Source organism: Lygodium microphyllum, chromosome 18, assembly GCF_053477565.2.
Source record: "Lygodium microphyllum isolate KBCC chromosome 18, Lygodium_microphyllum_v1.1.10, whole genome shotgun sequence".
Lineage (NCBI taxonomy): Eukaryota > Viridiplantae > Streptophyta > Polypodiopsida > Schizaeales > Lygodiaceae > Lygodium > Lygodium microphyllum.
Genome location: NC_141152.1, coordinates 101,316,035 through 101,329,076, shown reverse-complemented (window position 1 = coordinate 101,329,076; position 13,042 = coordinate 101,316,035). Strand labels below are relative to the sequence as shown.

Genomic DNA, 13,042 nt, shown 5'->3' with positions numbered 1-13,042 from the left:
CATGGTGCGATCCGTAGTGATTCCAAGTGCCATGTTACCCTTGTGCGAGTTAGACAAACGCGTTACATGTGGTGTGAGAGAGAAACAATGCGGGAGGGGCATCAAGGGCATAACAGTCCATTGTTGTAGCACGTAGGATTGAAGGTCACTACAGGGGTTTGGCAAGAAAACTAGACAAGATAGATGGAGATGTGTCTTCAAGAGATAAGTAGATTACAGTGAATGTTTAAAGGTTCAAGAGGTACATCACAGTCGATCACAGGGGTTTGAGAGAGAAGAGTGTATGGGGGTTCAAGAGCTTATACTTCGGAGATAGTAGAGATAAGAGAAGGGCTGAAGGTTTCAAGCCAAGTTCTTGAAGATGTTGATAGAGCATTCAACTGCATGTTCTTAGCAAACATCACAAGAGTATTATCTCAAATCAAGCTTGTTTTCTTGACTGTAAGAGCAATCAAAAATTATAAGATCAAGTACAATATGCTGTCATGTATCATAAACAATTCTGCATCCCATCATTCATGCATGATGCCATAGTATGAATCAACTTTGCATGATTACATTCAATGTAGTCTGTTAGGGACAAAAGCTTATGAGTCAATTACAAAGCTTATAGGGCAAAGAGACTTGCTTCAAGAGACCTTCAAATTGAGTTCCTAATAAGGATAAGTAACCATAGCCAAGAAATAAAAGAAAAAGATCCTCTTAATTCAACTCAAAGCATCTATGAATGATCTACAAACATTGCCCTGCCATAGGGGCACATAATACTTGCATATTTTGACAAGATGTCTTCTATAGAGTAAGAACTGAATTAAAAGAACAATGTTGTAGCTAATTCTCTAAATATGGCTGAAGATATCAGCCCCAAATCATCCCAAATATCTTACGGAATTCACCTTTGATAATAGCATAAACTTCCCCTAACACGGTGTCGGTAGGTTTGGAGTCCACCACGGGGATAAGAGATAGTAGGGTGAAGGTAGATTTAGGGAGAGGAGTAAACGGAAGAGAAGGGGTTCAAAGAAATTGAAGAGGTAGAAGAATACTCCCTAAAAGAATTAGAAAATGTAGAAGAATACTAACAGAGATGAAGCTTGTCAGTGTCTTTCAGCATTATGAGAAGATATAACTCTAATAGACAAAAACGTGTATAAAATAACACCTTCCTCTATGCAACTCAGATCGCCAATTTGATGCTTCCATTGGCTTCAAAAGGGGGATAAAATACCAGCACACATGACTAGAATTCTGCCAGATCACTCCTTCGTCTCCCATTTTGGAGTACTATTCACTGCTTGAAAACAGTGATCGCGCGTCACACGATTTTTCCAATCTCTCTTTTTACGTAAAATCCTCTCAAATTAGCTGAAAGCTACATGCTTTCTTTTACATGTCATCCTAATCTAGAAGTTGTCTATAGTTTTATGGATTTTTACAAGAGATAATATCTAAAATATCATGAATTTGCTAAACTTGTCCAAAAATCTAATATTTTTAAACCATGGACACTAACACTAATGTCTAAAATGGCATTGGCTCTCTAAATCAATAAGAAAGCCACATTCTAGAACTTTTTACATGTTGTGTGCGTAGTAGCACAACACCGTGATGCGACGCGACATGATGGGATCATGCTGTGACGCGATGGTGTGACCCTTGACATGTCTTGCGAGTTGCATATTCTCCTCATGGAAAACATCATCATCAATGCAGATAACCTTCCAAACTTGTGGATACCAAAGGCAATAGCCCATCTCACTTGCATCACCATAACCAAGAAAGACGCATTTCCTAGACTTAGGATCCAACTTATTGCACATGCCCTTGGGATACATGGTAGGAATCCTCACAACCAAAGATACGCAAATGAGCATATGAGGGATTTTTTCTAGACCATACTTCCTCCGCAACATGATAGTCAAGAGTATTACATGGTGATGATTTATCAAGTGTACAGCGAAAGTAATTTCCTTAGTCCAAAAATATTGTGGTAGGCCTACTAGTTAAGCATACTGTGAACTCGCCCCTAAATTGTCATATTCATGCGCTGAACCATACCATTCTAGGGTGGGGTGCACAAGGAGGTCAACTGACACTTAATATCCCTCTTGTCACAAAACTACTCAAAGGATTTAGAGACACACTTGCCTCCATTATTTGACCTTAGGCATTTCAATCGATACCCACTTTGGTTCTCAATCAAAGTAAGCTAACACTAAAATGTAGCAAAGACTTTTGATTTTTGCTTAATAGGATATGCCTAGACCTTATGCATATAGTCATCAATGAAGATAACGAAGTACTTCATGCCACCTAATGATTGGCAGGGCATGAGACCACATACATTTGAATGAACAAGAGCCAAGGGCTCACCCATGCATATCATACCAGACTTTTTATGCATATTACATGTGTGTCTACCATACAAACAATGATCACAAGTTTCAAAGCACTTATAGTCAAGGAGTGGAAGATACTACAAATGAGTAAGCTTTTTCATTTCTTTCAAGGACATGTGTCCAGGGTGATGATGCTAAAGAGAGACATGTGGATCTGCATCCAGTGTCAAAATATGGTCAATTAACCCAAATACAAGCAAGGGGTAGAGAGTAATGGACTTAGCATCATGTTCAATGACAAGATTCCCATGGGCTAATCTTCCATGAGGAATCACCAAAAGAGACTACATAATCTACATCATTCAAAGTGCTAGCAAAGATAAGGCTTTTTGTGAGAGCCAGTACATGATGTACATCATGAAGAGTAAATATGCAACTTGAACCAAACTGCAACTAGACATTATCAGTATCAACTATCTCCAATGCCAATTCATTACCCAAATGGGTAGATCCAATCATATTGCGATAGGAGTGAAACCACTCTCTATGAGGGGTCACATGAAAAGAAGCCCTTGAATCTATTGGCCAACACTGAGTATACCCTAACAAAGCATCAATCAACTGTGAAGTATCAAGAGAAGCACTCGCAAGTATGAAATCATCATGAGAATTAGTCTCTACATAATATTAATCTTTTCAATCTTAACATTGGACTCGCTAAGGATACTATTGGGATCATCATTTTGTCTTGTGCTTTACCCTTTCCCTTTTCTTTGCGCTTGTCGTCACGCATCTTATGGCACTGTGACCAAATATGCCCTGCTTTTCCACAATAATGATAAGTCAATGAGGACTTATGGTCACATGACTTACTATGAGATTGTCCACATGACTGAGAGTGAGATTTTTGAGAGTCTCTCCCATGGCAATGACTATTTCCCCTTCTATTATTTCCTCTAATTGTCAAATGGGAAGTATCAATATTCTTTTTGTTAACCTCTTCAGTCAAGTGTGCACTCTCTACATCATACAACTGCAACCCATTAGTAGATATATTGGTACACATAGTAGTACAAAAGGGTACCCCATGATTCACGTAGTCTAACTAAGAGGAATAAGGAAAGAAGAGTGCCCTTGAATTTGATCCCCTACGAAGACAAATGATTGATATGGAATCAAAATCATTTAAGTGAGCTGACATAGAAGTATCCTCCTTCATGCAAAGGTCCATGAGTTGCTTCAACCAATACATTTGAGAAGCAGGGTCCTTTACTTATCATAGACATTATAAATCTTTTCCCATAAGTTCCACGTGGACTATCTATCTTAGAGACAAAATTATAGAACATCTACTAAAAGAGGGATAATATGACGGTAGACTTACATAGATCATCTAATTCAGCCCAATCCATTCAAAGGCCTAACCTACATTTTTTGTACTAAAACTTGCTAGATTTAGCCCTTCAGTAGTTGTAGTTGGTGCCATCTAACTTGTCAATATAGTACTATCACTCGAGTTGCGAGCCATAATGAAGGAAAACAAATGCACAATTTGTCAAAGAAGGCTCTTGTAATTATTGCAACCAACCCAAAAATCACTACTAAATTAGGTTGAAAACAAGGTGCATTGACCAAGTAATGAACTATCCACAATAGTCAATGCAAAGAACTATCAAATGAAGTGATTTCTTGTATAAAAAGTGCACCGAATTGCAATTATAGCATGCTAAAGATGACGTACATTAGTAAAGAAATCAATGGGAAAGAGGGGCAATCGTTATATTAAACAAACTACAAATGCCAAGGAATAGCTCCAAGTATCAATGAGTCAATATGCAATTGGCACTAACAACTGTCAAGGAATCACTGTGTCAGACTGAGGTACATCCCATGGGCATAACCATCATGTATAGAGTGGGTCTCATATGTGACATAAGAAACCAATTATAGGCATAACAAACTGAGCAATGTAACAGAAGCTCACTATATAATTGACCAAGATGCATGCATAATTAAAAACATCATGATGGAGATAGGTGCCAGCCCAAAAGTAATGTTAGATCATCCTACTAAGCATCAACTACATACATAAAGCCTTACAAGTGCATGTACATGTCACCAAGTCCCACGATCTCATTATACGACCCTCAAGCTCAATTGCATAACCAAATGCTCAATGTAACATCCAAATGTCAAGAAGGGGCTTCCATTAGAATGAAATTTGAATGTCAAACAAGCAAACAAAGCTCAAAACATCATGTGGAAGGCATCCATACATCCATGATCCAAGTAGTATATATCCTAGAGTATCAAACCCAAGTAACTTGAAAAGCCCTTACCTTGGAGCGTCAAATAATCATACGTAACAATGAATGACAATCAATATCAAGGTTCCAAGCTCCAATCTAAGCTCAAAATCAATCTGGAAGCATGAAAAAGTATGTAACATGAACCATAAGCATTGATATGTCAACCTCGAATAGTTGGTACGCACCTGGGAGCAATAGACATATGTTTCCACTAATAAAATAGCATTTAACCTGCTTATTATATCAATATTTTTTTTTTTGTAAAACTGAGAAAAAGAGTGCTCAAATCAGCCCCATGGCATTCCAATACATTGACATAATATCCCCTGAAGATCTGATATCAAATAGACATCCCAAGAAGCATAGCTGACCTTCAAACAATGAATTAAGTGATGTCCTGAATTGTATGACAACAAGCTATCGCAAACTGTAAATCAATGGCTGATCATGGGAGCTTCAAAGGATGTGTAAGATGATAAGACTGATGTTGAAAAAGATTCCAAATGCTACCAAGTGCCAAGGAGGAGTGCCAGGAGCTAGGGGAATGTAGTGCAGACTGATCAGAAATGAGAGGACAATAAAAATGTGCAATTCATGTTGAATTGTTGGCCACTCATGCTACCTCTACTAATGGTACTAAGTGCTACTGAGCACTTATTGAAGCTGGAGCAATGGTTTTGAAGCTCCGGAAAAAGCCTCAAGTTGAGGAAGCAACTCGAGAAGCAGGGGACTGAATTGCCATGAAACCTTCAAGATGAAGCTTTTCTCAAGCTGAAGTTAACTAAAGGGGAAGATCTCCTCAATGCTGGTGCAATGGCTCTAATACTAGTTAAAGGGAGTGAGCCCTGAAGTGGAAGCATGTAGCAAAAGCAAATGCTGTGGTGGAAGAAGAGAGAGGAAGTGGAAGCATGGAGTGGAAGCAAATGCTATGATGGAAGAAGAGAGAGAGAGAGAGAGAGAGAGAGAGAGAGAGAGATGGGAGATCCAATAGTCAAAATGTGTGATTGGTCTTCCCTTTATTGTAATTAAAGATTGCTCCTTACCTGCAATGTCATTCACTTCGTTTCATTCCAGAACTCACATGTATCGCTACTTTCCACTTCTAGTCTCCTTCAAGGAGGGTCCTTTTAGTTTAGTGGAGACTTTTAACTTTTAAGTTTACATAATAATTGTTTCATATGTATATGTTAAAAATAAATATTTTAAAAAGTGTCTCCTTGTCGTTGTCTTTCTTAAAAAAATGTAACTTTGAAAAATGGCCAATATTTTAAAAAGTCTCCTTGTCGTTGTCTTAAAGAAATATAACTTTGAAAAATGGCCTTCTTGAGATAATAGGGTCCTGATGTGCTAAAATCTACGCGTGCACATACACATCTACCCTTTTGGCCCACCAAACGTTGAAACACTTTGTAATCAATAATATAAAAAAGCAAGTTTGAACTTATAAAACTTTTAGTTATAAGAGTGGCAAGTATGTGTCAATTTATTGTAAAAATTACTCCAGACTTTGGAAGTGAAAGGTCTTTGTATCTCCTGTCGAAAGCATTTTCTGTGAAAAATAAGGACACAGTTGCGCCAGCGACAATGGGAGGAAAGGGGCTACTACACCGCTGCTGTGAAAGCTCTATGGCGGTCGCACCAGCAGGTGCCAGGGCGAAGCAGCGAAAGATGATGATTTGAAAACCATAGAAAGACTCCTATCCCATCGGTTCTGTGCGCGCAGAGACGAAAAGCTGACAGACTGCTGCCTCTGACCCTCCAATGGGAACACAGTGACTCGTGAGCATCTTCACCCTGCTATCACCAGGTTAGAACCTAGCTTGAAGGGGGTGCTAGCAACTAGCAAGGGCAGGTGAGGTTTTCTCATCATTTCAAATTTGTTATGTCAAACCTTCTTTGCATGGGTCAGCTGCCTGGCAGACAAACATATAATTACGTACAGATTATAATTTGTCAACCTCTTTGGCATCCGTTACACTCGCCAGTCGCACATGCCCCGACCCACCCCGCACATAAAGTAATATGCGCGCGTACCACACATCTAAGAGGATGCAGTTACTATCCGAATGTCTGATACTAATTTATTGCCGCCCATGCCTCCTCCAATACCGGCATTCCATGTCCTGCACACGACGCAAATATAAGCTACTACGCAGATAATCATATGCTCATGTATATCGGCATTAATGCAGAAGACATTCGTCTGACATGTAGCCTTTTAAATGCATTATGATTATATCACCTCGCTTTAATTGGTTGTGACTGTAATAACCCGTGCCCTCTCTTCTAGAGGGGATGAACTTTGATGGGTAACCCATTACGCATGATAGGTAAAGATAGGCCCGAGAAGGAATCACCCTGAGTGGCTTTATCAATCAGAGGTGTCCACCTGAATTTGAGAAAGTTGTCAATATGTCATATTAGGAAGTAACCGTCTCATTAGCAGAACTAAGGGACTCTTCCACTCTGCTGTGTGCATGTACGTGTGTATGTGGATGTGTGTGTGTGCACATGTGCATGTGCATGTGTGTCACATACCTGAAAGTGGTGACAAGGTAATGGATGAACATGGCTGCCTCAAACTTGATCAGATTGCTGCCAAGGCAACTTCTTACCCCTCCTCCAAACGGAGCAAGAAATAATGGGTTGTTTGGACAATTCTACCAAGGATCAATATAATAAAAACTAAGGTTGGGTGGCTATAGTGAGTTCAGAAACAGATAGGGGCTTTGTGATTATTGATTATAGAGTGTTGGATGCTAATTATACCTGCCAACGCCATGGATCAAATGTTGAGGGCTGTGAGTAGTATGTGGGGTCAAGATGTACCATTGAGAGATTCACAAACACTAACCATCCTTTGGGAATCACGAGTCCTGCCAACATTCCCAAATTATGCAACCAAACATAGTGCATAGGTACTGATAGTAGCCTTTTATAAACAGAATAGAGTGCTATTTTTGTATATCATTAAGGTCCCTGACTACCTTTGTAGTGGATTTCTAGGATTGACTCTCGAATGAGATAATGGACCACACTTGTTAGCCTCAATGTCTCCTTAATCACCTGAGTTTGCAATGCTCAAGTTTGTAACCCATGATTGCAATACCAGTCTGTTACTATCAATAGATATAGTAACAAAACAATGGTTCAGGCCACATACCATTTGGGTGAATTCCATCTGTCTGTAGTCCTCCCAAGAGAGGAGATGATGATCATCAGTTCCCTTACTCAGCTTACTCATGCGGATACAGGTGTGCTCTTCCTGTCATTACAGTTCCAAAACCACACAAAATATCAATTTATGACAAGAGATTACTGCCCATGAGAACAATTATTAGGAGAGCTAAACTAAGTTGCTGGTGATTATTAGCAAACACACCCTCAGTTTGTCCACTACAGTTGGACTGTCAGAGAGGAACTTCATCAGAAATGTGATGAGAACACTTGATGTCTCAAAACCCCCATATAACATGAAGAAGATGAGATCTGAGATCTCTTGGTCTGACAACGGATTTCCGAACTCATCCTTCTCACTGATCAACATGCTCATTAGGTCGAATGGCAGATTTTGATGATTATCAGCATTCTCCGTTTGTTTCATCCTCCTCACTTTCAGTAATTCCTTTAACAAAGAGTCAACCTTTCTACGAGCCTGTTATTGCATAGTACAACAAAAGCATAATGATTGCATCATTCAGCTCAGTTACTCTACTTCCATACAGCAACTAATTAATATCATTCGGCCACATTACCAATGAAAATAAAACTGAAACCGGAATTGAATTGAATCAGAGCTTGTCGCATCCGATAAAGACATGCCTTGCAAGATTCAGTTACTTAATTGATTTCTACATGCTTGACTGTATTGCAACTAAAAGTAATTTGGCAACATTAAGACCATTGAACTGGCAATTGAATTGAATCACACATTTGCAGGGGTGCATGGTTATGGTGGGCTGTGCAAGACACAGCCATGTAGATGATGAATAAGTAAATGGCACTCCTAGTGCGAGAGGAACAGACAACCAACAAAGGCTTAGTTATAAGAGAGCAACCCCATAAGCCTGCAAAATCACAATTACCTTCATAACTTTGTTGTAACTTGTTCCTGGCACATCAATTGGTATGGAAGAGTATCCAGTTGACAAAAGATCAAGACCTGCCAGCAACTGGCCCGCCAGGGTCTCATCATCTTCTTGCTTCAGGCCCACTGTAATTTTTAGAATGAGTCTGAAAATAAACTGCCAGCAGATTGTCCAGTCAAGAAGCCAGATTGAAGACAAACAGGAGCAGATTGTCCAGTCTGAAAGCAAACCTAGAATTTGGCTAGTAAGGAAGCTATAAATCTGCACTGACAGGAACAACGATTCTGGCCTAGGGATGAGGCGAGCATTTAATAGAGATAAGAGACTGGCGATCAGAACAAGGTTAACTTTACCTCTTTGGCTTCATGCTGAGCATCTATCAGTGGCTTGTCTTTCCAATGCTTGAGAATATCTTGAGCTTGTGTCTGCACCTCGTTTAAGTAGAGAGTTTGGATGGCTGGAATCGACAATCGAGTGGATGCTAGGTTGCGCAGAAGTTGGTGCCTTGCTCCATGGACATTTATCCAAGGTCCAATGAGCTTTGCAATGAACGATGGGTAGTATGCGTGCACTATCTTCCCCTCACCTGTAAGCAAGAGCTTGTTGAGCTCTGGATCCATGGAAACCAATGTTGGCCTTCCCAGGAGATGTGACTTGAAGATGTTGCCATACCTGTGTGTACATGTAATGCAAGTCACATGACAACCCAATTAGATTGTTCGATAAGAGCAAGGATTTGCAAATTAGAGTTTTCCATCAACAGGTTAATGTCTCTGGCAATCATGAAGAGCGCCCATCAACCAATTGGCAATAAGAGCAAGAATTGGCCATACTGTAAACAGAAGCATACGTTTTGCAGAAATCATATTGAGAAAATGCTGTGATGCTAGGTATACTTGACATACAGTTTAGCACATGAAACTGAAGAGCAACCGTGATCCATACCGATGCTTTCGGGCTGCCAGGAACGGCAGAGGCAGTCCGATTGGGGAGCTGTTGAAGCTAGCAAACTGAAGAGTTTCGCCGATGAATGGCAATCCAAAGCTTCCAGAGGGCAAACAATGAGAAGACGATCCATTATTTGTGTCGGTAGTGACTATACTGCAGCGCAGCCTGCCAGTCCCGAATTTCATCAGGCACCATAATGTCATGACTAGGAGACCCAGGGCGAGCCAAACTTGAAGCGTACTGTCAGGCTTACAGAGGCCTGCAGGTATCAATTGATCAAGCCCAAGCACATTAATCCTGCTCGATATGCTGAAGTATGCATGATTGGTGAAGATGGCCAAGGAATCCATGTTAGAACTAATTAGAAGATAGTGATTCCTGCAACATGAGCTTATCTGTGAGAAGCGGTTATAATCTGATGAAGCAGTACACAGATAAGGCACGGCTGCATTATCTGTGAAAAGAATCAGTAATTATAAACGGAAATTGATGCAATCACTGAAGCAACATATTAAAAAATTCAAGTAGTGCAGGGCATGATTATGTGGAAGCAATCAATCAATGGGTAGTGGATGGAAAGGCGGAGGCTCAATTTTTAAGCCAGACGATGGATAGATATATACCGAAATCATGCGTTCTGGATCGGGAAGGCCAGCTAATCATCATACCTTGTAATCATCCCAGTTAGTCATCTTTATAAGCTCTTTCTTTTCGTTATTCAATTGGGGATGTGCTTCACGAGTCACGACTCCCCGTGACAATCAGATCAGATTATACATTAACACAGGTCAGCATAGAGATTATACATTAACACAGGTCTGCTATGCTGACTCGATCTGCGTAAAATATCTGCGGGCAGCTCCTGAGTCCTACCTACCAGACTCCAGTTACAGCGTACTGTGTCTGCATTGAATGATACAGAATCCATGGCATCTCTCTCTCTCTCTCTCTCTCTCGCTCTCATATACACTCATAATGACTCTTTGCTTACCCTTGCGCTTCATATCAACATTCATACCGTAGGTAGTGCATCTCTATTGAATTATTGAATGATAAGGCCGCTTACAAACCAAGTGATGGATGGCCAAACCCCATCTTGAGTGTGGGCATTCACTTTTTGAAACTAGGTGTGAACAGAGGCATCGTATCTTTACACATCAAATGGACACAATTTATAAAAAAATAATAAATAATAAACTTATAAATGTTTTGATTGGTTGCAAATGCAAAAAGGTCACCCTTGTCTGCCACTTTACAAAGTGGGCAGGGAGACTCCCTGCCGTCCAAAAGTGGGTGGGGAGTTCACCTCTTTAGCGGGTAAACAATAGGTCATGTCCTCTCTAGTGTGTAAAAGATTACGGATGTCCAACATTTAAATAAGTATTTTCATTAGTTAAAGGTTACAAAGTGGGCGTCTATTATTTGGTATGTAACTAGCCTAACCATCCATATTATCCTTCATCTCTACGAATAATAAATCCATGAACCCCCATCTCTCTCTCTCTCTCTCTCTCTCTCTATGGAAACCCGATACAAGGACGCATATTCCATAGTGGATTTTGTGAGGAACTATTTATTTGTCGGGGCTCGCACACAAGGTAGATTCCTTGTGCAAGAAGTTGATGGGGACACTTATCTTTTTCGGGCGTCAGATTAATTTAATGTGCACGAGGGTGATTTCATAGCAGGTGATTCCGTAAAATACATATTAAATTAATATACGTTTATAAGTTTAGAGTGTGCACTCGAATTAAATTAAGGTTAGGACAGAGTTCTAACATATTTCATTATTTTGTAGCTAAAGACTGCTATGTATTCACTTTTGTTGGGTTTTAATTATTTTATAACAATTATGAATGCTTCAGTACACAGGTGTATTCCTGGTGGTGAAGAACCTCCTGTTGTACCCTTTGACCGCGAAGGACCACACGTAGGAGGTGGAGGACCACTCAAGAAGTTTCTTTCACAAGTCGTTTTCTCTCACAGAGGCAAACAAGAGTTTATCAAGTTTGAGTTTAGAATAGCTTAATAAGCTTAAAAGAGGCATAAGCCTCACCAATTTGATGAATCGTGGCGGGAATATGTACTCGTTGGCATCGAATTGATCAAAGACATGCCATCATCCTCCATCGATTTCACCCAATTTCTTAAGCTTTTTAAAGCTTAAGCTATTAGTTATTTAACTTCAACTTAAAGCTTAATTATCAATACTTCACATAGCAGGTGTTCACGTTGTGGTACTCCCGAACCAATTTTGAAGCCTCAGTATGTCCCTATTCTCACTTGCAACTTGGCTGAACGGATTTACAATAAGTAGGTTGTCACACGCAATCTATATAGAAGACTATTTTGCTTAGAAGAAGGCTATTTTTAATTGTCGTACCTGAGAAAAGCAAGTTTGTGGTGATGTTATTCATACGTGACTAGAGAACGAGCCATGGATCTTCAATCAAAACCAGGATGTCGGATCATAACATGGATGATTTTATGGGTGAATGCGATTTTCCAGAGTCGACTATGAAACAGAAATTGGATCTAATCATAATGCAACTTCAAGAAGAGCAAAGGGAATGTCAAAACTTGCAAGCACAATTAGCTGCACTTCAACAATCCACTGACGAGCAAGACGGAGCGCAACCTAAAGATGTCATTCGACATGCTATTGATACGACCCTTGATGCACAGGCTCTTAGAAAAGAAACTAAGATAAGTAAGAGATATTTTAAATTTCGCACTTTTAATGGGCAACGTGATGGCAAAATTGTTCTTTCTTTCATTAGTCAATCTGACGACTATTTTCATGAAAAGCAATATGTTGAAAAAGATAAACTTAAATATGTCACTAACCATCTAGTAGACAGAGCATCATTATGGTGGACTGTTGTCCGCAAAAGTTTTGAATGTCCCTCTACTTGGGAAGCCTTTCAAAAGAAAATTTTGCAGAATTTTCTTCCAGCTCAATTCCATGAGAAAGTCATCAAATAGCAGGATTTCTTGCAACAAAGAGATCGTGAATCCATTATGCAATACACTGAGCCTTTCTGGAGTGCCTTACTTCAACTTCAAATGCTTGAATATGTTCCTGAGGCGACCCACAAGTGTAAGTACATGTTTGATTTGCTTGGTCACTTCTATGTAGAAGTGAATATATTCAAATCGAAGACTTTGGAGGATGCGATCTCTTTAGCGCATGATGCGGAGGAAAAAATTCGTGGACAAGAAAAGCGACCACAACAACTTTCGGTTAATTGTAACTTTGGTATAAAGCAATTCAATTCTAATTTTCGAAAATTCAATCAAAATCGCTTTGCTCCTTCTTCTTTTCGTAAACCCTGGACTCGATCTCCTGCTTTACCAT

At 39.8% G+C, this 13,042-nt stretch overlaps 1 protein-coding gene across 6 annotated transcripts; it reads right to left on the bottom strand.

Annotated features, from left to right (window-relative positions):
- Nucleotides 1-6,124: 6,124 nt before the first annotated feature.
- Nucleotides 6,125-10,675, bottom strand: LOC148021207 (cholesterol 22-hydroxylase CYP90B27-like). Of its 6 annotated transcripts, XM_087699032.1 has the most exons (11): nt 10,308-10,671; nt 9,682-10,138; nt 9,090-9,408; nt 8,734-8,892; nt 8,031-8,303; nt 7,812-7,913; nt 7,636-7,714; nt 7,418-7,524; nt 7,187-7,308; nt 6,891-7,037; nt 6,125-6,771 (listed from the first exon to the last, which is right to left on the bottom strand). In XM_087699032.1, the coding sequence occupies exons 1-10, from the start codon at nt 10,348-10,350 to the stop codon at nt 6,935-6,937; spliced, it is 1,764 nt and encodes a 587-aa protein (XP_087555158.1). In that variant the 5' UTR covers nt 10,351-10,671; the 3' UTR covers nt 6,125-6,771; nt 6,891-6,934. The 6 variants fall into 6 exon arrangements, with proteins under 6 accessions (XP_087555158.1, XP_087555163.1, XP_087555157.1 ...); XM_087699037.1 differs by lacking the exons at nt 6,125-6,771; nt 7,187-7,308 and having other exon boundaries at nt 10,308-10,674; XM_087699031.1 differs by lacking the exon at nt 6,125-6,771 and having other exon boundaries at nt 6,897-7,308; nt 10,308-10,675.
- Nucleotides 10,676-13,042: the final 2,367 nt, after the last annotated feature.